The sequence below is a fragment of the Bos mutus genome, chromosome 2 (genome assembly GCF_027580195.1).
Source record: "Bos mutus isolate GX-2022 chromosome 2, NWIPB_WYAK_1.1, whole genome shotgun sequence".
In the NCBI taxonomy this organism is placed as follows: Eukaryota; Metazoa; Chordata; class Mammalia; order Artiodactyla; family Bovidae; genus Bos; species Bos mutus.
The window spans coordinates 99293222-99318593 of record NC_091618.1 but is presented as its reverse complement, the minus strand read 5'-3'; the positions used below and the strand labels follow the sequence as shown (position 1 = coordinate 99318593).

The 25372-nt window shown below is 35.5% G+C and overlaps 1 protein-coding gene across 10 annotated transcripts in view; it reads right to left on the bottom strand.

Annotated features, from left to right (window-relative positions):
• Positions 1–128: 128 nt before the first annotated feature.
• MARCHF7 (membrane associated ring-CH-type finger 7) overlaps positions 129–25372 on the bottom strand; it is a 47963-nt gene continuing 22719 nt past the window's right edge. For 2 of the 10 annotated variants that reach the window (XM_070357452.1, XM_070357442.1), the window contains exons 3-11: positions 22802–22991; positions 21079–21231; positions 18365–19472; positions 15180–15349; positions 8136–8245; positions 5446–5559; positions 3991–4039; positions 3268–3327; positions 129–1433 (exon numbers count right to left, since the gene is read on the bottom strand). In XM_070357452.1, coding sequence (XP_070213553.1) covers positions 1375–1433; positions 3268–3327; positions 3991–4039; positions 5446–5559; positions 8136–8245; positions 15180–15349; positions 18365–19472; positions 21079–21231; positions 22802–22991 — 2013 coding nt within the window. In that variant the 3' untranslated portion in view covers positions 129–1374. Of the gene's footprint in view, positions 1812–2755; positions 2797–3267; positions 3454–3990; positions 4040–5445; positions 5560–8112; positions 8246–15179; positions 15350–18364; positions 19473–21078; positions 21232–22801; positions 22992–25372 lie in introns of all 10 variants that reach the window. The other 8 variants (XM_070357481.1, XR_011461437.1, XM_070357467.1 and 5 more) reach the window with 8 other exon arrangements.

The window sequence follows — 25372 nt, the reverse complement described above, 5'->3', positions numbered from 1 at the left end:
AGTTGAGCAAATGTTTAGAAACAGTTATTTTCATATAAAATGGAATTTGAAACTGTAAGATTTTTGGCTATAACATCTGAAGCCTTCTTTGAGTACCAGTTTAAAAGGAAACATTTCAAACTATAAAGTAAATCAGTATGCACTTTATTTCAAGCCAAAGTTTTACATTAAGACCAACAGTCTGACTGAAAGTGAGCAAACTGTTGATTCACATTTGAAATTACATAGTTTCTATTTAGATTCTAAAAAGTAGTCTGACATAGACTTTATTTAACCTGAAACCACCTGAAGGCATTTTAAAGTGTATCCTAAGGGTGCTGATGAAGAAAATATACAGTGTTATGGATGTATACACAACTCAGGACCACAGTGTAAATCTAGTCATGGTGAATAGGTAATGTTCATCTCTTCTCTAAAGGTAGTGAAAAATAATCAAATAAAGGTTTAGAATTATCAAGGAACAGTTAAAAACAACCAGGATCCAAACAGGTTATTTATATCATATTTATCTATAAAGAAGTGACAACACTAAAAAACCCATTGAAAACCAGTGTTTTAAACTCTGAATGTGGGCCTTAAAAGTATCTCATTAACTCGAGATTGCAATAATTTTTTTTAAAACAAACAGCATTTGGCTAGCAATTCTGATATAATTTACAGCTGCAATATTCCTAAGAGGAATATCTACATACTACATACTATGGTCTATCAAATATAATCTGCATTTTCCGAATCAATACAAAAATTTATCCATCATTTGTACACTTTATTTTTATATACTTTTTTAGAAAATTAGATTTTACTGCTAAGTGAATTTAGAATTCAAATTAAATTTGGAAACCTAATATAATGCTCTTAACTTTCTCCCTATTTTTTTTTTAAACACTGGAAGCAAATGATTATAAAACTGAGACTGCAACTTAAGGCATTTTAAAAATAAAAATAATTAGGTGCCATCTGGCAATTTATTTTGAAAGCCTATTTTGTCCCACTTTTACCACTAACAGACCAAAACACCAACCTTTCTTCATAAATATAACTACAGTAATCAGAACACAAAAAAGGGCTGTCAACATTGCTTATTTAAAACAAGGGTAACACTTTCCCCACTCATTAAAAGAAAAATACTTTTAATTACCAGTTTATAAACATTAGATTCACTGGCCATATTAAAGGTCCAGCAGAATTTTAATTCAGTAACACTTGAGAATGAACATATATATACATGCATAAAGTGTATATATGAACTATATATATATATTCATTCTATAGAGATAATATATTCAACAGACATTTCCCCACAAAATTCACTCATACGTAATTGCCAGTTTTAATAACGCTTGTTCACAGATCATCCATTTGTCTTATATGCAGTTAGGCAATATCAAATGTTCTGTTATGGTCTCCATCCTCTTCAGAATCATCTTCTGAAGCTGTTGAAAGAAAACAGGATGATCAAGAATGACTTTAAGGGGGATGAGAATGGAAGTGTAAGTATGAAGCCAGAACAGCAATGATTTATAGAACAAAAATCCCAATTTATTATATACTGTTTGGTCAAAATGATAAATTATGATGACTGCATTAGGGTAGTTTGTAGGTGACGCCTAGCCACAATGCCCCCACCCCTACAACTTTTTGTTATGTTAGTTTTTATTAAAATGAAAATGTTTTAAAATGTGGTTCAAGAACATCTAAAAAGTTCCTGAGATCAGTTTGTGTCCACAATAGCTAATGATAAATACACTAGACAAAGAGTAAACTTGAGGCAAGTGCTCTCACACACCTGAGGAGAATCTGGCTTATTACCGCTGCATGTTTGATGTATCCGATGAGAATGAAAAAAAAAAAATGTACATAGAAATAGAATAATAGGTTATGGGTATTCTTGCAATTTACATCAGAGCTATGTCTATACAATGCCAAGAAAAAGTTCTATTTAGTCAAAAAAGCTTTATATAGATACAGCCTAAATTAAAATAATTGGATTTAGTAAAAACCTTTTGTTGAGAGTATTTCTATGCCTCCATGTTGTCAAAGACTCATCACTCTTGCAACAGTTCTGACCTCAATTTATTTTAGAGTCATTAGTAGCTCAAGAGTTTAATAGAAAACATTCTTGAATGTCTTAGGACATAGTAAACTGCATGTGAAGGAAAATGGAAACTCACTAAAAATCTAACCAGCATTTCCCCTATTATCAAGAGCAGAAAAGATAAATGCATACTCTTCTTGTATTTAATACTGGACAATTTAAGAGCACCCAGCAAATGCAATCAACAAGAAAAAAATCATGCAACATGTACAGATGAAACTTAAGTCTCCATATATTTACCTTGCAGAAATTTTAAATAAATGATACCAAGCATATACTTAATTAGCTCATGAGGAGTAAAATCCTACACTTAAGTTTTATATATATCATGGAGAAATGTCAAACTAAAAAATAAAATAGTTTTTCAGAGAATTTCTGTTTTCTACTGGATTAACTCTACAGAAGAAAATTCAGTCAAAACCAGTTTTCAGAATATATTAGTACTCTGGTATTTAGGAGTCAACTAGTAATACCCACAACATCTTTCACCCTGAGTTTGGATATACATATTTGAACTCCATCTTTTCCCTCTCATTCACGTGCTTAAAAAACTAAATTCTAAATAAGAACATTAGTAAAAAAATTAACAGCAATCTGAGTAAATGTACACTGCAGCAGATTACTCTCATCACATTTGACAAAATATAAATTATAACTTACAAAAAAGAGATCTTTGTATTAGCCAACACGATGGACCTGGACTAAGAAGGTATGAAGGAAAAAAAGATTTACACTCAATGACGTCCCACTTTATTATACCATTTTGACTCCTTTACATACCACTTCCACACGTACTAACCAAAATTGTGAAACTATTACCTAACTGCAGCTCTAAATTCTTTTAAAACTTAAAATTGTACAAACTCAATGACAAAAACCCATGCCTAAGAATATTCAAGGAATTAAAAAAGGAGGATTAGGTCCTTCTGAAACCTTACTTCAAAGGATGCTAAATTTTCTCTAAAGGTAAAACATTACACAGACTACATATAATAGTCCAAGTATTTTAAAGGTGAGTATAGAAGATAATCAACTGGATGACACTTCAAAGAGTGTACTGGAATCTGATCATGGGGAGTGCCGATTGCTTTGGATAAAAAAAGCACATTAGCTAAGTAGGGTAATCTTGGATTCCCAAGAACTGTTCCAGAGCCACCAATATCTGTGCCCACCTGGTATGAAGCACCCTGGAGATTGTAGGACTTTGAGAAGAGGGCAAGCTGTGCAGATGCCTGTAAAGATTTGGGCATTAAGTGCCTTCACAAAGGAGCCCAGGCAGAAGTCCTAAAGCTGGAACGTGATCTTAAGAGATTGGAGCTGCTGGCGTAGCTGGCTGCCTATTAAAGGTCCATGAGGACCTGAACAAGGAGCAAAAAACAAAAAAAAAAAAAACAACAAAAAAAAAAACTATGGCTTCTGTTAGGGACTCAGAATTTGGACTCTTTCACTCCTATTTTCCTAGAACTGTATATATAAACCCAGGGAACACCTTTTATGATCCAACAAAGCTAAATAACAAAATTTCATATGCAAAATAAAAAATCTAGCCAATTAAGAAATGTGTTTTGATTAGTAAACATGTCTTTTTTAAAAAAGTGTTAACATTAGAAGTGTTAAAATTAAGGTGATTAAATATGTATTTTTATTTTATATAAAAGCAAAATACTGATGGTTAAAATAATATCCTCTATACATTAAAATTAATGCAATTTAAAAATATGCTATTAAAATAATGTCAGTTGCCCAACCAATCTTTCCCAATTCAATTATTCTGGTATTATTAAGCCTATAAATGAAGCTCTAATTTGGTAGAGTATATATACTTGGGTTTTGTTCTACGGGTTTAATTTGCAAAAGTAAATTCAACAAGTCTGGGGAGGGGAAATTCCACCTACTTTCGAGATCTTCCATATGTGCCTGAAGAGTTCTTGCAAGGTTAATAAACTAGAAACAATGCAGAAAGAAATACAGTAGTTTAAATGTAGCAAATGGATCTAGAGAGAATCAGTATAAGAGATTCATTTCTACTTAAAAGTCAAATATAATTTTAAGCCTTTAAATAGGGGGGTCTTTCATCCCCCACATCAAAAATTACAAGCTTTTAATGATATGACTTTTAAAAACACCTTATATATCATTATCAGTTATGTAGAAATCATGTATTAATCATATAGAAACTGGGAGCAGATAACAATAATCTTATAATGAATACCACTGTGTTCTTGTATAAATATAACACTTCCAAAAACTATGGAGAAAATTAATCCTTTGCAATTTGGAACCAAATGATTGTTAGTGGTCAATTAAAAAATATAAATCGATTATTTTCCTGCCTAGAAATATGACATATGATTCTGTACTTTAAATGTATATACCTTTTACAAAGGCATGAATTCAACAGATATTAATTTATATGGTTCATTTTTTCTGAAGAGACAAGTTGCCGCCTTTTTAGAAATCAAGAGATTTTTGCTCAAATTCTGAAAGCCTTTGAGAATTCCTTCTCTGTTCTCTGAATGATAAAAATTAACAATTGGCTAGTAGGAATGTTTACATGATTACAAAAAAAGTTCTATCCATATACACTGAATTTGTTATTTGATAATTTTCAAAATATAAAAGAAACGTCATACCTCACCATAAACTCTACTAAATTTTTATCACCGAAGAGAACATTTGTATAAAAAAACTGTTTGAAGGATATATTTATGAAGACATTTCAAGAATCAGGTGTTCAGAATGCTATGGTAATGACATGTAGACTCTAGTCCCTGCTACATAGAATGGCAAGGCAGTAGAGTATAAATTTCCATAACAGTACCATTTAATTAAAAATACCTAACAAACAACTTTCTTACTGTTAAACTAAGGCAACAGTGTACAGAGTAAACACCAAATAGTCCAAATTGTAAGTAGTCTGAAATACAGATGCTTAAAAACTACTAGAGTGGTAATCTTTTACAGGATAGTAACGAATAAAATGAAGTTAATTTCCCATACTCTTTCAGTTTTTAGAGTTCAGTATCAGGTTTCTAAGTTATAACCCTGAGTCTTGTTAGAAAGAGCATTTTCCTTAGTACTTCCAAGTCCCTGTTTTTCACTGATATATATTCCAATTAACTTCAAGAGCTAGAAAATTACTTTTTTAAAAACAGCTTTATGAAAAAATTATGCTCCTTGATAAAGACAGTTTTTTCTATTAAAACTACAATACCTTTACTTTTAAGAAAGCTTATAATATAGGAACTTCCCAAAGGAAATAGTGTGTGAACATATAAAACAATCTGCCTTCCACTGCAAACAACTGTTGCATCATATCCTCCCTTTCCCCCTGCTCCAAGGTTACTTACTCGGACACGTGTGCTTGGTTCATTCGTATTTCCCATCATATCAGAAAAGCTTTGTTCGCACAAGTGCAATAACACAACTAGGTAGAGACCAGAGCTGATAAACTCATACTCAGCCTTCAAGAGGGAAGCAAATGAGAAAAAGAAGATATATGGAGAACGAAAAATTAATAGACAAGAGACTGACATTCATATACTGATAAACTAGAGGAAATGTATTCATATCCAGTTCTTAGAGATACAGCACCATCTATTAAATCAAGAAATACCCTCCATATCATCATAAATGTACTAATGCTGTAAGTGATACAAATAGGTGTATGAATATCCTCTTTATTTAATTCAGTCTTCTGTTATGTAATGATTTATATATAAAAGTGGGACTTTTAACTCATTTGAGGGCAGAATGAATGATCTAGTTCTATAAAGCACCTAACAGATTTTATTACCACAAATGGCTATAAATGTTTACCTAAAAATTACCATTTCATGTATAGCTATGTATCAACATATGCAAATAAAACCTATTCATATGGGTCAAACACTTATTACATAATATAATTAACTTCAAGGCAACAGTAAATATAAAAATAAAGGTAACAGGGTAACTGTTCCTTGGATGATTCACATAGAAATTTTTAGTGGGTAAAAACCGTCCTTTGGTTCAAAATTATTGTTCTGAAGCTAACAATACAAGTCATGAATATAGTGTTATTAAAAATCTAAACTATCCTGTAATTTTTATACAGTAAACTAAATTGTACTATTTTTGGTAATTAACTCATCTGAAGTTAAGAGCTATACGTTCTTAGTTATCAACTTCAGCAACTACCTGTTCTCATATTCCACAGAGGATTCAAAAAATTTGAAACTGATTTAAAAACTGTCTTTACATCATCACTTCTTAATTTTTTACTTAATTAGGAAATTTATGTCCAGAATTTTTTTTAATTTTAATATTTATCACCTTGAAAAAAATGAAGCCACTGGATGAGGAGATAAACTGTATTAAACTAGTTATTTAAAATTATAGTTCTTAGGCCCCCAGAATCCAAGATTTACACAGAACAAAGAAGTTAAAAGTCAGGAAGCTTAATCAAGACTTGTCATTGTTTTGTACTCCACCTAACATTTTCTCACTTATAAATTATTTAAGATTGTGGGCCATTCAATCCTTGGAGAAATGAAAACATTCCTGGTTGAAATGAAATGCAAAGAACCACCTTTCAGAGACATGATGGAGCACCTTCCTAGAGAAGGAAGGACAGCAGGAGAAAATCATCCTTTGAAATCTACTCTCATTTTGAGAAGATTAAAAAAAAAATTTATTTCCATCATTCTACCTTTACTTACTCTTTCCCTTGTTCTTTAAAATACCAATGCTCAGCTATCCAGAGAGATTCCTTGGAGATTTAAGACAATTGGTGAAACTAGTATTCTCTTTGGACAGCTGGCTCATTAAAGAATAAAATAAACTAGTATGAGTAGCATCTGTGCTACATCAATTGCCCAGAGTTGCATTTTGAGTGATTCTTTACCTGGATTGAAGTAATCCGCTTCAAAGGATCTGAAAATCCTTTAAATCATATACAAATTTTGTGAATCTGTAAATTTTATTGAGTGTGGTCTTAATCAGATTTTTCAAAGGGTATTCATTATCCCTACATTTTAAAAGTAAAGGGTATCCATACAGGATTATGTTGCTTGATTCCACTTATGATTTTTATGTTTATGTGAAATTTGCCTCAATCAAAAAAAAGGGGGCGTCCATTACTCCTTTATTTAAAAAGTGTTTTTCAAGCATTTATGCATTCTCCCACCATCATCTCTCTTTTTATAATGAATATGCTAAGCATACTTGGATAGTATGGCTCTTGAGTCAACCCTGTAATCTCCTTGAACATCTTCTTGCTCTCGGAATTTTCCTTTGGCAGGGGGGAAAGGGAGGAAATACTGAGCTCTTCGTTCTCCCTAAGCATATCAAAATTTTTTAAAAGTTTAAAGCTTCAAAAAATAAAAATTAGTGACCAAGTCAATTCTCAGGAGAATAGTTATCAATACACATCAAAAAAATCTGAGAAATGAGAATATCTGAAAAAATTTTAAATAAGATTGGAGATTATTCATTATATAAATAGACTAAAATGACACAATACTAAAAGAAAGAGGTTTATAAACAATGTGAATTTGGAATAATAGATTTCCTAAGGTATTCTGTATAAAGCTGCAGGTAGCAATAAGGAGAGTGGAGGGAACTAGGAGAGTAGAAGAACATTGCGGGGTGGGGGCAGACAGGCACACAAAAAACTGCTTCTAACATTACAAGACAGAGGATGTAGATCCAGGGCTAGGCATTTCAATTACAGTCCAGGACTGAGGCATTCACAACTGAGACAGCTCTGGAGAGCTAAGATTAGCATGCCTATTTGGGGACCACTTTCCTAAGCCTTTATTTTCAGGTTTATTTAGGGACCATATAATACATTTTATCTTAATAATTTAAAACCTGTGACTTGCTTTTTTGCCCTTTTCAAAACTTATAGGAAAGTAAAGAAAAATTATACTTAATGCAGTAAAAGAAAATTACGTTACTATTTTAATGTAGGTTTTCAGATCATGATTTAATCTTTTCTTCAAGAGTTGTCCTTTAAGCACAGAATAGACACTTACCAAATTAGGCAAAATATACTAACTTGTTCATTTGCACGAGCTCTATGTAGTTCATGAATATCAAAATCCTCCAGGTTAAGCTGCAACTTCTCTTTACAGAGTTCACAGGTGGTTACAGCCTCTAGTGAAGAACCTGGTTAAAAAAAAAAAAAAAAAAATCACAAATAAAGCTTAATTTTGCTATGTCTCCACAAAACATTTTTCCTTGTGGGTTTTAAGCTTAGAATATAGAAAACTAAAAGGAAGGGAGGAAGAGACTGCAGGGAGACTGTACTACTAACATAAACCAGTAACGTCTCCTAAAATAGCAATTAGTAACACCTGACGCGCATGTCCTATTCTTGTGGTACCTAAGCCTCCACCTTGTGTTTATTTTCCCATCCCAGATACTCATATATTTTGATGTGGGATGCTGACAATGGAATATTATCTGTACTTCCTACTTCCTCTTTAAGTACTTGGATAAGATGCCATAAAGGTTGAGTTCAGTTCAGTCACTCAGTTGTGTCTGACTCCTTGCGACCCTATGGACTGCAGCACGCCAGGCTTCCCTGTCCACCACCAACTCCCGGAGCTTGCTCAAACTCACGTCCACTGAGTTGGTGATGCCACCCAACCATTTCGTCCTCTGTCATCCCCTTCTTTTCCTGCTTTCAATCTTTCCCAGCATCAGGGTCTTTTTCAAGGAGTCAGTTCTTTGCATCAGGTGCCCAAAGTACTGGAATTTCACCTTCAGCATCAATCCTTCCCATGAATATTCAGGACTGATTTCCTTTAGGATGAACTGGTTGGACCTCCTTGCAATCCAAGGGACTCTTGAGAAATCTTTTCCAACACCACAGTTCAAAAGCATCAATTTTTTGGCACTCAGATTTCTTTATATCCAACTCTCACATCCATACATGACTACTGGGAAAATCATAGTTTTGACTAGATGGACCTTTGTTGGTAAAGTAATGTCTCTGCTTTTTAATATGCTGTCTAGGCTGGTCATCGCTTTCTTCTAAGAAAATATCGTCACTGTTTCCATTGTTTCCTCCTCTATATGCCATGAAATGATGGGACCAGATGCCATAAAAACATGGTATCTAAAACAACTAGTTACATAGACCTAGGCCAGTATCTTTGATGTGATAACATATACTAAGACTGCCTATGGTCTAAGAAATGTGTCTTCCCTATAACTTAGGAGGCAAAGAAAGGGATCCACTCTTCTTCAGATAAAAACAGCTCCCCTCAGCCATAAAACAGAAGTCCTGATACGTGGTACAACTGCTAAGTGATATAAGACACAGATAAGATACAAAAAGCCCCCAAATATTGTATGATTTCATTTATATGAAATATGTAGAATAAGCAAATTCAGAGAGAAAGTAGATCAGAATTTACCAGGTGCTTGAGAAGAGGGTGAGAAGGGTATTAGTGCCTAATAGATACAGAATTTCTGTTTTGGATGACTTAATAAAAGTTTTGTAAATAAATAGTGGTGATGCTTACTCAACATTCTAAATCTACTTAATGCCACTGAATTATACACTAAATAATGGTTAAAAGGGTAAATTTCATGTTATATATTTGTTTTACCATAATTAAATACAATTCCTTCTGTCCTATATGCACTCAACATTTGGTTACTCCTAAGCTTCTGGCTCTAATTAAGTACCAGTCTTGTTTAATTAAACATATTGCCATTTTCCTCCTTGTTAAACAGGGCTTTAAAATGAAAAACTGTCCTAAAAACTAGAATAAGTCATATGCATAATAAGGTAAAGATTTAGATTCAATTTAACATTTGTTGAGTGCTTGTTATGTGCCAAAAAAATATTAGAAGTTCTAGACATTAAGAAAGAAAGTAGTCATGCCTGTCTTGAAGAGCTCATAAACTCTTAGAATTAGTGTTATTTAATAACAATTTGTTAATAATAAAAATTTAGCATAAAGTCTAAGACAACAGTTGTAGTAACTTACATGCATTTTCTAAAAACAGCTGAAAGGAAAATGAATAAATGCTACTTTGAGGTAGTAACATGTCTATGTCGCCTCAAGATAGGCTGGAGTGAAACTGCAAAAGACATTTCTATTTATCAAGTATGTGAATAATATCGATTTGCTTTTTAGAAGTCAAGCATACTTGAAAGTGTTGAAATTAAAATGCATTCATAATATTTTCTTAATCTTTAAAAATATATTACTGAAATATACTACACTCAAGATGGAGAATATAAAAAATGTGACACTTCAGAAGGTTTTCTCTTATTAAGACATTTATTCTTTGAATCAGAAGCAGGAAAAGTATGATGATTATAAAATATGGACACTGGATGCAATTTAATAATGGTCTTTCACATTTTAAGGCTTCATGTTTCTCTTCTATGGAACAAGTAACAGAGAAGTTGTTCAAAAAGGCCAAATGCAGTTGGAGGAACCAGTTATCCTTGAAATCTTTAATCCAGGACCCCTCATTTAATCCAGGACACCCCTCAGGTGTCCTTCATATCCCACCTCATTCAGTAGGCCCTGCCTACATTTGCCTAAGCTTATATTAAACGTATTCTATTCATCTTTGAACATCCTCAGAGTTTTTAACAGTCTATATATAGCAGCTGCTTAAATGTTTAAACAAATCTCTATCAGAATGAATCATCTACCAGATGAGGTCGTCAAGTAAATATGAGAAAGCCTTGTGAAAACTTAACAGGAAGGTTCAGTTCTTGAGATCTTAACATTCATCACCATGAATACTTATCATTACCTTTAAAACCTATTTAATTACTTACTGTGAGCCCAATCCTGTGAGAAACTATTCATAAACATTATCTCACTTGATCTTAACAACAAACTATTCCTCAATCTGACTCTTGATGGAACTGAGGCCCAGCCCCAGACCTACTTAACATTCAAGAATGTTTAGAAATTGGATTTAAGGAATCTCTGTTTTTAAAACATAGATGGGTAATTCTGATCAGCAACCAGAATTGAGAACCAAAGTTAAGAGAGTTACTCAAAATCCTATAGTTAAGTGTTGGGGAGTCATTATTCCAACCTAAAGCAAGTCTAACTCTCAAAAGCCAATGTTCTTAAATAATATATTGTATTACCTGTTTTCCTACCTATACAATACTAACAATCCAGTTGCAAATATAATAGAAGGTGAGTCAAGGTGTTTTTCATTCTGGTAATAGCTAACATTTCTGGGCCCTTGCTAAGTGTCAAGAACCATGCTGAGCATTCATTTAAACTTATTAACACCCCAGGGCAGTGCCTAATAAAGTGCACAAGGCTTTCATTACACCACACAGTCAAAAAGAGGCTGCTACAGGTAAGACTGGCCCATCCCACAGGTTTGGGATCAGATTAGTTTAGAAAAAAAGATAACCCCATACCCCAATGAGGCCTCTGCTATCTTGCTGCAGGAAGAAAAGTTTTCCGCTAGTCTCATCATATCCAGTTTGAACACATTTATCAAATTCCAACAGATCATTAACACTGAAATTAATACCATCATACTTCACAACCTATTTTTCTGTCACCCAACTATCATCATCAGGCCATCACTGCCACACAAGTATGTTCATTTATTACTATGATCTAATTTCCCACCCTACTAGTCATATTTCACTAGGTCCTCCTGGTACTCATTGCTAAACACTGGTAAATTCTTCTCAACCAATTTCCTTTATGAGTCACCTGTTCAACTTCAAGACTGAACCACAGGGCCTCACAGACTGATAAAATATTCTTCTGCAATCACTTCCTCCCAACAACCGTTTGCACCTCAGGACCAAGAAACAGGGATAGACGTCCCCGATACCTATTGCTGTTTTGAAACTCAAAGTTCTTCCTCATTCATTAATGACTTTCAGTTCAGTTCAGTCACTCAGTCGTGTCCGACTTTGCGACACCATGAATCGCAGCATGTCAGGCCTCCCTGTCCATCACCAACTCCCGGAGTCCACTCAGACTCACGTCCATCGAGTCAGTGATGCCATCCAGCCATCTCATCCTCTGTCGTCCCCTTCTCCTCCTGCCCCCAATCCCTCCCAGCATCAGAGTCTTTTCCAATGAGTCAACTCTTCGCATGAGGTGGCCAAAGTACTGGAGTTTCAGCTTTAGCATCATTCCTTCCAAAGAAATCCCAGGGCTGATCTCCTTCAGAATGGACTGGTTGGATCTCCTTGCAGTCCAAGGGACTCTCAAGAGTCTTCTCCAACACTACAGTTCAAAAGCATCAATTCTTCGGCACTCAGCCTTCTTCACAGTCCAACTCTCACATCCATACATGACCACAGGAAAAACCATAGGCTTGACTAGACGGACCTTTGTTGGCAAAGTAGCACCTATCTTCTTTACACAACTTATTTCTTGGTTATTTCCACATCTACAAAGACCATAATTGATTCTGACTTCCTCAACATCCTTGCTTCCAATATTACCTGTCCCCACCTCAGCCACCCACTTTATGGTCATTAATCTTGACCTCGTCATTGCACTTTACAGCACTACTCCTAAAATCTGTGTGTTAAGCATCTCTTCTGTATACCTACGATCTTTCACTATTCTAGCTCACCTACTCTGGCAATTATCTTCAATGTCAATGAGATTCAAAAAACACAGATCTGACTTCTCACTATCTACTTCCTAATGTCCTTACTCCCTCTTTCTTGTCTAATTTCTAAGCTCACTACAACCACATCCAACTTTAACTCCCTTCATCATTTTTTGCCTGTCAAAGGTCTCAACCCCACTGAACTCAAATCCTTGTCTGTATCCAAGCATCTGAAAATTGCTTCTTAAAAATGTACATGTATCCCAATCACACTTTTAAATCATATTCATAGCCACAGATTTTTATGGACACTAGTACTATCTGAAAACATTTTAGAATGTTCTTTTCCTCACACACGAAAATTTCTTAACCCATCCCCTCCATCAGCTAAAGACCCTTATTAAGAAAACAGAGGCAATTATATGGGAATTTAAGCACCTTCTCACCAAAGCAACACACTTTGGTTAGAAATAGTCCATATCTACACTACCAGGTACCCTTTTCCTATTAAAAACTACCTATTCAACCTGTACTCTGGATCCCCTCTTCCCCTTCTCTTTTCATAAATTTTTCTCTTCACAGTATCTCTTGTTAAAATAAAAACATGTCCTCAAATTTTCTACCTTGAAAACAAAAAACAAAAACATGTACCATGACCAGGTGGTAGAAAACTCTCCAGTTTCTACCCTGTATCTCCAATTATCCTGACAGTAAAGTTTATTGTAAGAGGGGGTCTGTCTGTGTTGCTGCTTCCCTAGTCTTAGCCTAATTTAGTAATACAATGACACCTCACCTCATCCACTTTGCCCAGCAATGAAGTCACCAAAGACATCCATGCTGCCAAATTCCAGCTGTCATTTCTTTGTTCTTATCTTTCTGTTCTGACTTCTTTGTGGTACCTGACAGGGTTGATTACATCCTCTTAGAACATGTTCTTCTTTTGACTTGCACAACACTACATTTTCTGTTTTCTTCGTACCAGACTGAGGCTGTTCCTCAAATCTTCTCTGTTCCCACTAAATGTGTGGGTGCTTCAGAGCTCTGCTTCGGGTTCATTTTTTTGGTATCTGCCCTTGCGCTAGTGACATTTAATCTCAAAGCTTAAAATACTATTTATGTGCTCATGATTCCCAAAACTGAAATTTTCAGCACTGAAACTCTTGAAACATCATGCTTGTCTTGCTAACTGCCCAGATGACATTTCCATATCATTATCTAATAAACAGTTCATATATAATTATTTCCAAAACAGAACTCTTGGCTTCCTTTCCCAAATTTACACTTTTCTCAGTCTTCTTTATTTTAGTAAATGGTCTCACGATTTACTTAGTAGATTAAGGCAAAAACAGTTACTTCTTTAATTGTTCTTCTTCACTCCACCACATCCAATCCATTTGCAAGTCCCATAGAATCTACTTCCAAAACATACTCAAATCATCTATTTCTACCACCACCACCACCACCTCTAATACAATAGATTCCTAGTTGGTCACAATAGCTCCCTGCTTTCACTCTTGTCCCAATAAAATCCACTCTTCACAGAGCAGCCAAAATAGAAATAAGATCATTTCACTCCCCTGACCTTCAGTGGCTTCGTATAACACTTATAAAAATCTAAGCTTCTGACATTAGCTTTCAAAGTCCTAAATGAGCAAGCCTTTGCTCATCTCTCGTATCTCAACTTATCACCCCTGTCCTTTCCCACAAGTTACAGCCACACTGGGCCTTCATTCAGTTCCTCAAACACACCTAAGTCATTCCCACCTTAAAGGCTCTGTGCCAGGTGTTCCATGTGTTGGAATGCTCTTCCTCTCATTCTAGAATAGCTAGCTCCTCTTTGTTCAAGTTTAAAATGCTCTCATCTCAACAAGATTGGAGAAGGAAATGGCAACCCACTCCAGTGTTCTTGCCTGGAGAATCCCAGGGACGGGGGAGCCTGGTGGGCTGCCGTCTATGGGGTCACACAGGGTTGGACACGACTGAAGTGACTTAGTAGCAGCAGCATCTCAACAAGGCATTCCTTTAACACCTAATACCACCACCATGGGAGAAAGTTGCCTTGTCTGACTTGTTCTCTATATCCCGTATCTAGAACGATGCCTGGCTCCATAACAGCACTTAATAAATAACGACTCCCTATAGCAATCCTACTGCTGCATAATAACATTAGAGAAAATAAATCTTTCTCAAGGACACATAGCTGCTAAATAGTAACAGTATTTCTTTGATTCAAAAGCATCTTACATGATATAAGGGTCATCAGCAATAACAAATCACAGTTAACTATACACATATGGAAGTAAATAGATTATTCAGTAAATGAAATACAACACTACCATACATTAAATTTATGAAGCAAAACTAATGCTCTTTAATGCTTTTGCTTCAAAAAATGATCGACACTTTTGTTAAGAGTAGACATTTGAATAAATTATAATCAGAATTGTTACTAAAATCCATACACGCATGCATTTCTTAGAAAAAACTGTGAAAACTTAATACACAAAGGGGTAAATCTTACCAGAGTTAATTTTGGCCTGTAACCATTTCTTCATACACTCTTGGTGGACATACTGTAAACTTCCGGTGCACTTGCATGGCTCTATCAGCAAGTTAGAGGATGATGCAGCTGCCATCTGACAAATTCTACATAAATCACCTTCTTCTTCTTCAGAGTCCTCTAAAAGGAGGCTGGAAAAGACAGTATATTTCCTAAACAGAGCTATCAAAACTCATCCTGGTTGGTCACTTCTAGTCATACATAATTCCAAAATATATCATGGTCTCTCTGGGTAGAAAAAAGGCAAACAATAACAATAATAAATAGCAACTACAGGAAAAATACTTTCAACAAGAGTAAAAAATGTAATATTTTAAAAGAAATCAAATAGGCTACCCTATTACTTATCTTCAAACAATTTAAAGTAATTCTGTCCTTGGTACCACAGCTTAAGTTCCACAGCTTTCATAATTTATAAGTTTCATTAAGATTTTAATTTCTGCAATATCACAGATTACTTCAATTCCAGGAGTATAAAGATAATGTACATATATACCCATTACTTTTGTCCCCTCAAAACTTTAAGTCAACTTTGATGAATTAAACATTGACTTGTGATTTTTCAATTTACATGTTGTTAGAACCACGTTATGGAGAAGAAAATGGCAACCCACTCCAGTACTCTTGCCTGGAAAATCCCATGGATGGAGAAGCCTAGGAGGCTACAGTTCATGGGGCTGCAAAGAGTCGGACACGACTGAATGACTTCACCTCACCTCAGAACCACGTTATGTTTAAACTGATAAAGTTTTGTATTAAATCATAATAAAATCAAAACAATAGATTTTAAAATTCCTCATTTTCCCCACCCCTAGTAATGTTAGTAAATCATTCTCATTTCTTTAAGGTTAGGATTTTAAAGTGTGGAGTAGTTCCCATTAACCCACATCCTCTATTTCACAGGCCAACATGTACTGCTTCTTTAAATGCAGAAATGATCACTATAGAATAAGTAATTTTTTTGGTTAAATCTCTCACCTTAGTCCACTGCTGACACAAAAAAGGTACTCAATAAATTGATGATACAGAATACTAAACATTAACTGAAATACAACCTGGATTATATTATATGGGTTTCATATGAGTTTAGCAAAAGATTTGTGCAAAGAGAAACAGATGTACTTTGAGGTGACTTCCATACCTAGACTTAACCAGAGATATAACCTCAAGTATTAATCTTTGTTTTTTCTAAACAGTTATTATTTATTTTTGGCTGAGTCTCTGTTGCTGCATGGGCTTTTCTCTAGTTGCCGTGAATGGGAGCTACTCTAGCTGTCGTGTGCAGACTTCTCCCTGAGGGGGCTTCTCTTGCTGCACAGCACAGGGTCTGGGCGTGCAGACTCCAGTAGTTGTGGCTCCTGGACTCTAGAACACAGGCTCAGTAATTGTGGCGCATGGGCTTGGTTGCTGTGTGGCATGTGGGATTTTCCTGGACCAGGGATCCAATCTGTGTCTACTGCTCTGGCAGGCAGATTCTACCACTAAGCCACCAGAGAAGCCCCTCGAATGTTTTACCTTCAGATGTGACTTTCTTTGGCTCTGAGTTTTTACTCTGGGAGAGTCCATTTTTTTACACTTTTATTCATTTAATTGTAAAGTATATTATAACCCTCATGTATAAATGAAAAACATAATAAAGGAACACGCACATATAAACTCCATGTCAAAATACCCCAACAAATGTGCTTTTGAACTAGCTAACTAGACAGGGAAGTGCTGGCTTAATTGGTTACTCTTTGGACATCAGTAAACTAATGCTTTGCCTACTTACACTATTGCACTCAAATTAATCTCACTTTGAGCATAAGAAATATAGTACTTACTATATTACTCAGTAGACTGTTCACAAATAGAGGCTGCTCCTATAACATTAAACCTAACACTACCACAGCAGAATAAATTCTTCTCTACGAAAGGAGAAAAAGCAAATTTTAAGGGAATCTTTACTTGGTACAATTTGTTTTTTCTAAGGAAAAGTGGAAACATACTCGTCTATGTTCACTATCTTAGAAAGCATATGAAGCTTCCTTTATTACCCAGAGTAAGATCTGAATTGTTTCTTGTTAAAAACAAAAAAGAATCTAAAGTGATACTAACAACTATGCTCCCCAACAATTTCATTACTGGGGCCTTTATGAATAAGAAAAAACAAAAACCAAAAACACCCAACGACCTTAGCATTACGTAAGTCTTTTCTTCTTACAAGTATATTTTATGTGCACTATCCTATCCTATTGGAGAAGGCAATGGCACCCCACTCCAGCACTCTTGCCTGGAAAATTCCATGGGCGGAGGAGCCTGGTAGGCTGCAGTCCATGTGGTCGCTATGAGTCGGACGTGACTGAGCGACTTCACTTTCACTTTACACTTTCATGCATTGGAGAAGGAAATGGCAACCCACTCCAGTGTTCTTGCCTAGCACAGTTGGACACGACTGCAGCGACTCAGCAGCAGTAGCAGCATCCTATCCTATTTCATCATAAAAGTAATACATGGAAAAACTAAGCAACAATATTAACACGACAAAATAATTAAGTTGGACTGAAAATCTCTGATCTTTCATCTTTTCCCAGAGATTTTTAAGCAATCTAAACTCTACAGAAGATTTCATATGAATAAAAAATTCTAAGTTCTGAATTTAAATTGACATTTCTGTCAGTCACAGTAATTCAGCATACATTTAGACTTTAAAAAAATTTAAAAATCTGTGATTTTACCTCATCCCAAAAAAGATTTGAAATCAGAAATATAAATAAATGGTAAATAAATGATCTTATTAAAAGGTGAAATATTGTCTTGATACATATGACCACTTGGGTCAACTTAACCAATTCCATGTAGCACTAGCCTACCAAGACAAAGGGTAAGAGATTAAGGCCTTTTGTCTCCATACGTATCTGTGTCCAAAGCTGGTTAAAAACAACCTTTAGATTATTTCCCGATGCAATTTACACCCCCAGTACCTACCTCTAGAATTAATTCTCATCCATTTTACCTCTGAGCAAGATACTAACATCTTACTGGATGTAAATTTTAAAGGAAGAAAATTTCAGACATCACTCTTATGAGAAACCATTTTAGAAACAAACAGTTCTTTCTTTAATCTGTTACTGCTTTATAGGCTTAAGACATGTATTCAAACTTACCTCTCTTTTATTTTCTGTAGTCTTTCTGGGTCTCTTGAAGGTACATTTTTAGTTTTATCATTTTTTCCATCAGATGAACTCCACCCTGAAGGAATAATATCTACAGTGATCATAACATTATCAGTCAAATTATTTCCAAGTGCTGGGGGCACTGCAAATCGAAATAAGGAACCAGGAAGGATCCCCGTTATCCCTGTACTTCGTCCGCTCCGAGTTGAATCTGAGGGGGAGTCACCTGTACCAACACTGCTTGGTGCTGCAGATGCCTGCGGTCTGTTGGCACCAGCCCCAAGGGGCTCACTCTGTGCTTCAAGGTGAACCACTTCATTTGATTCTCTTCTAAAAAGATGATGAGATCTAGATGGTATATCAGAGGTAGATATCCTTGAAGATTCATCTCGTCCCTCTCGCCTCCTTCTAGAGAACAAAGGTGTGCATCTATTTCTAAGTGAGGAAGATAACCATGGTCCTGTATTTCTGCCTTCAGATTCTTGGCTAAAATTCTGGGAATCTGGCTCAGAGTTATGATTTTGGCTAAGAGATGACAAACCCCATCTTCGCCGAAGAAATCGAAATCCCTGAGAAGCTTCGGATGCCCTATTATCAGGAATATCAGAGGCTGATGCTGCATTACCACGAGACTGAGAACCTGTCAAGATTCTTGGAGAAACATAAGAATTTTCAGAACTCAATGACCTTGTATTCAAGGAGTCTTGATTAGACCTTCGTGAAAAAAAAGTAGATGACATACTAGAAGCTATACGTGACAGCAATCTCCTTGTTGTGCGTCTACCTTCATTGTCAGAAGATTCTTGAAATGATCTGTGAGATGAGTTAATCCTATCTGAACTGCCTATAGTTGAGGTTTCACCTCTATTTGAAGTATAAGAAAATCCAGGCTGCATACTGCTTTGGGGAGATTCTAATTCTCTTGGAGAAAAATTTGATCTTAAAGAATTTCTACCAGAGTCCCTAGAACATGGTATGGTTTGATGTTCAGAAGGCATTTGGTGGTTAGTAGATGATGCACTCAATTGTAAAGTGCTCAATGAGTTCTCTTTTGGTCTTGCTCCTTGTGAATATGAAGAAGGAACTCTGTCTTGAACACCTATTTTTTAAAAAAGAAAAGATAACCAATTACGTGAATTATCTGTGCATTATTAAATTTAAGTCTATTAACCACTAATTAATGCCAAAATTAACCCTTAGATTCAAACTGAACACTGGCATATTATAGCTACACAGCCTAACTACCATTACAGAAAAAAAATTAACATATTTAACTATCTGTCTACACTTTTGGTAAAATCCAGTGCTGCTGAATAAAGTCGTCATTACAAATTTTTAAAAACAGAAATGCATTATAGCTTTATAAGAGGCAAACATCAATCAACCAACACGGATGAAGGTATAACAGTTGAATTTACTGATCAAAAATTGATATGGGAGAAGAATACCTAACATCTAAATGGATAAGGAATTTTAAATGGGTCAAAAACTCAAAGTAAATGACTCATAACAAGTAAAAGCAAAATTCTCATAAGGAGATGGTGTTTTTGAAATTTTTCTTACTCTAATAAGTACAAAGTTATTTCATGTAAATATTATCATTCTTGTCATTTTATAACAAACCATGCTAACAGTTCAAACTTTCTCCAACCTTTGGCCTCTTCTTTCAAGTTAACAACAGGGATTTTAATCCCTGATTACTCATCAACCATAACTATGTTTAAAAAAAAAAAATACTGGCCCGGAACTCCTAGTCAGAATAGAGCTCTGGCATCTGCAATTTTAACAGTACATTGCTGATGATTCTAACCTTCAAGTGGAATGAGAAATACCACAGCATTCCTTTATAAAAAATATTCGTCCATATACCTAGTTTAAGAACTAGATTGTTACTGTGCTAACACATGGTACCTCATGGAAGAATCAATGGGGACGAATCTATTTCACACACTTATACTCCCCAAACCTAGAAGCTACTGACACTGTTTACTAAACCTCCTCCATCCAAAGTCAAGCAAATGAAAATACGCTTTCATTTGTCTTAAATAAAGCAACAAATTGCCCTAATAAGGTCATTTAACAAATCTAGTTAAACCTCCCAATAGAAATGTATATTCTTCTTTGTAAATCAAATTCCACTTTTGTCTGCTATGACTGTCAACTTCAGTTAGTATCTTTTATCTTCAGTTATGTACTATTATTGTTTTATTTTTATTTTTTTAATTGCACTTATTTTTTTCAGGTGGATTCACTGCATAATGGATAACTCATTGGACTTCTATTTTTTTAAATTTAGGCTTACACACAGTGACAGAAACAGTGTGGGTTTTTATTTCAACTAAATGAAAACAAAAACAAATTCATGCTAAACTAAATGAATTCTAAATTATGTCTTAAAATGATGATTTCATGTTTTTCTTAATTCATAAGGCAAATTATATTGCAGCATATAATAATTATCAAGTATATCTAAAACATATACATTCAGAAGAGTGGAAAAATTATAAGCAAACAGAATTTGGATACTTAGATTGGTTACAATTTTTACAGTAAAACAGCAAAGTCCTAGAATATATATCAAGCTATCCTATATTCTAAATCTTCATAGTATTTATTTATTCCTCTGTACTGTGATTTTAATGATACAAAGAAGAAAATATAACATTATTAGATAAATTATGCATAACAGTATAGCTTATACATACATGATGAAGTTGTGAAATCACCACTTCGGTGACTATAATCCGCAAGATTACTAATGGAGGAATCTGTTCTCCTCTCTCTCATCAAGTCAGTTCCAAATGATCCAAGTACCACTGATGAAGACCTGGGAACTTGACTATGCCTCCAAGTAGAATCTTAAAATAATTGAAGAAGTTTTAATTCAGAGAAAGCTTTCCAGGTTTCTGATGACAAATTTTCAATACTACACAGAGATAATTATGGCTTATTGGTGGTGCTAGTGGTAAAGAAACTGTCTGCCAGTGCAGGAGACTTAAGAGACGCGGGTTCGATCCCTGGGTCAGGAAGACCCCTGGAGGAGGGCATGGCAACCCACTCCAGTATTCTTGCCTCGAGAATCCCATGGACAGAGGAGACTGGCGGGGTACAGTCTATGGGGTTGCAAAGAGTCGGACACAACTGAAGTGATGAGGCATGCATGCGCACATAGGAATCCAGTTATATAGTTGCAATGAAAAGCAAAATCCACTAATGAACTAATCACTCATAAAATTATCTCCTACTCATACACACTCTTCTCTAATACGAAAATCCACCCCTCATCTAGAATGCCAATGTCTCAGTCACTCCCTAAAATATCTGAATATACAATATACACATGATGTAAAAATGATTACAGCAAAAGTGATGAGAACAGCCAAAATCAAAGCCATCTTGAAAAGAAAGAGGTTATACTGCAAGTTACATTATTTTGTCGGAACTATTATTGCTGCCACACTTCGTTCATCCTTATGCTAAGAATTAATGTATCATTCCAATTATAATCTAAATTCTGTTAGATATAATTTCATTTAATAAGAAATTAAAAATTAAGTCTCAAAACTTACCCCCCTTTACTGTTTATCTTGAAATTCTGGGTCTTCCTCTCCTAGTCCTAAACTCCTTAAATAATTTCCCTTCATTAAGGGAAAAGGCCCGGGGTTATTATTATGCCTTTACAGAGCAGAAGAGAACAAAAGTATCACTACATAACGATTATCTGTCTACAAAGTTAAGGTCAGTCTGCTCTTACCCATCACATTACTCTTAATATCTTTCAGATGGCCAGTGTCTTTCTCATGGCAGTCCTACTTAACAAAATAGAAAGGAATCGCTTATGCTAATTACTTTATGCCTAAATCTTTCATACCAGAGTGATTGAGTGATTTGTCCAATGTCACACAATTAGAAGACTAGAATCATAGCATTCCAATTCCTTGTACAGAACTTCTAGAACACCACCAACTATTTTTCAACTAAAGAATTTCTACATTTTCTTAAAGTTAAGTGTCATATAGCACAATGTGTATTATTTACAAATACGCTAAGGAAACATTTTAAACATGTTATCTGTAAATCTGGCTTTCCCAGTAACAATTTAAAACTTTATCTCCTATAATAATGAGCAGAAGACAGGTCAGTTTTACAAACTTTGCTACTACAACATATCAGCTATTCTAATTAAATAAAATCCATTAATATCCCATTTGTGTAAGACATTTTTACCAAATTTGAACAAAAATCCAAGATGAAGAGTTAATTTCAGTTCTAGCACTAACCTAAGGTAAGATTTTGTAAGATCCACTTTTATTTCTGACTCAGTCTCACATGTAATCTACTTGTTTAAAACAACAGCTTGGGAAAAGGGCTTTTGTCCAAAATATATATACAGTGACTAGTATGTACATAAATTTAATTAATTATTACCTGATACTGCATTTAAACCATGGCCAACACTTCTTCCAGTTGAGGTAGATGTACAGTTTGTACAAGAAAGTTTAGGTCTTTTTGAATCATGATCCCGTTGCTGGTTTTGTGATCTTGAGCGTGCTCCCTGAGTTATCTCAGACTCACTATACCATGTAGGTTGAAATGGTGACGCAGCTGCTGATGCAGACTGTAAGTTAAAATGAAATTTTACAAAGGAACAAAACACTTGAAATTTTTAAATATAGTTGAAATATTAAATTTAATCTATAGTGTTCTAATGGAGAAGGCAATGGCAACCCCACTCCAGTACTGATGCCCGGAAAATCCCATGAGCAGAGGAGCCTGGTAGGCTGCAGTCCATGGGGTCGCTAAAAGTCAGACACAACTGAGCGACTTCACTTTCACTTTCCACTTTCATGCATTGGAGAAGGAAATGGCAACCCACTCCAGTGTTCTTGCCTGGAGAATCCCATGGACGGAGAAGCCTGGTAGGCTGCAGTCCATGAGGTCGCAGAGTCGGACACGAATGAAGCGACTTAGCAGCAGCATAGTGTTCTAATAAACTGCCGAGGATCATTCATTCTTCACCAAGCACAAATTTTTCTACCATGTAGGTTCTATTGTCTTCTACCACTTGTTCCTTTACATGGTAACTTATTTTGCTAGACAGCCAATTTGATCTAGGTATGTCTTCTTTGTAACTGAATATATACACTAGGCTAGGAAACACTGAGGAGTAAAAATTTATATGTAATTATTGTGTTCTCCAGGTTTAATATTAACCCATTGATGAACCTTGTTTCTTCCTCTTATAGGTAAACAGAACACCAAGAAAGGCATTAAGTGTGAGTACTCTTCTGTAAGAATAATATTTTCAAGGAACCAAAAACACATCTGGATCTTATGCCCATTCTCAGGAAGTCAAACAACATTACTGCTGCTGCTAAGTCGCTTCAGTCGTGTCTGACTCTGTGTGACCCCATAGACGGCAGCCCACCAGGCTCCCCCGTCCCTGGGATTCTCTAGGCAAGAACACTGGAGTGAAAAAAAAAGAAAATAACACTGGAGTGGGTTGCTATTTCCTTCTCCTATGCATGAAAGTGAAGTCGCTCAGTCATGTTCAACTCTTAGCAACCCCATGGACTGCAGCCTACCAGGCTCCTCCATCCATGGGATTTTCCAGGCAAGAGTACTGGAGTGGGATAAGTCATCCATAGAGACCCAATCAATGAACTGAATAGCACGTGAGATGAAATTCATTAAATATTTCAAAATAAAACCATGTTATGAGCCACCATCATCTATCAGGGACTTAATCCTGCAGGCCAATGGTTTTAAGACCTTTGAATTTCAAAGATCAAAAATACTTTTCAAGTTTTAATTTAAAATTTAGAAAGAACTTCTATTTCTGACCTGTAAATCTAAAATAGCAAGTAGCACCTAACCTCATCCCCAATCTTTTTAAATGGGCATTTTATACGCTCCTAAAACATGAACACACTGGGCACAGCAAACACCCTTTGTTGATAACACAAGAGACAATTCTATACATGGACATCATCAAATGGTCAATATCAAAATCAGACTGATTATATTCTTTGTGGTCAAAGATGGAGAAGTTCTTGTACAGTAGCAAAAACAAGACTTAGAACAGACTGGCTCAGATCATTAGCTCCTTAAATAGAGTATGGAAAACCACTAGGCCAAGCCCATTCAGATATGATCTAAGTCAAATCCCTTATTATACAGTAGAGGTGAGGAACAGATTCAGGGATTATATTTGGTAGACAGAGGGCCTGAAGAACTACGTACAGAGGTTTTAACAGTGTACAGGAGGCAGTGACCAAAACAATCCCAAAGGAAATGAAATGCAAGGCAAAGTGGTTGTCTGCGGAGGCTTTACAAATAGCTGAAGGTCCAAATTTCTCTACAACGCTGTCAACTCTTAGTACTGTCTCACTTGTTTTATTTTAGCCATTCTAGTGGGTATGAAGTGGTGTCTCATTAAGAGTGTACATTTGCATTTCTTAATGGCTAATGATGTTGAGCATCTATTCATGTGGTTCATTGGCCATTTATACATCTTCTGAAAAATGTCTGTTTAGTTGCTCTGCTCATTTTAAACTGAGTTGTTTTCTTTGTTACAACCTAAAGGTTCTTTATATAGTCTGGTTACAAGTTCCTTGTCATATGGCATATGCTTCACAAATAACTTCTCCCATTTTGTAAGTTGTCTTTTCACACTCTTCATGGCATTGCTATGGGCTTCCCTAGTAGCTCAGCTGGTAAAGAATCTATGCAATGCAGAACCCGGTTAGATTCCTGGGTCAGGAAGGTCCCCTGGAAAAGGGATAGGCTACCCAGTCCAGTACTCTAGGGTTTTCCTGGTGGCTCAGACAGTAAAGAATCTGCCTGCAATGCGGGAGAGCTGGGTCCAATCCCTGGGTTGGGAAGATGCCCTGGAAGAGGACATGGCAACCCAGTGCAGCATTCTTGCCTGGAGAATCCCCATGGGCCAAGGAGCCTGGTGGGCTGAGGTATACAACGATTTCACAAAGACAGAGCTGA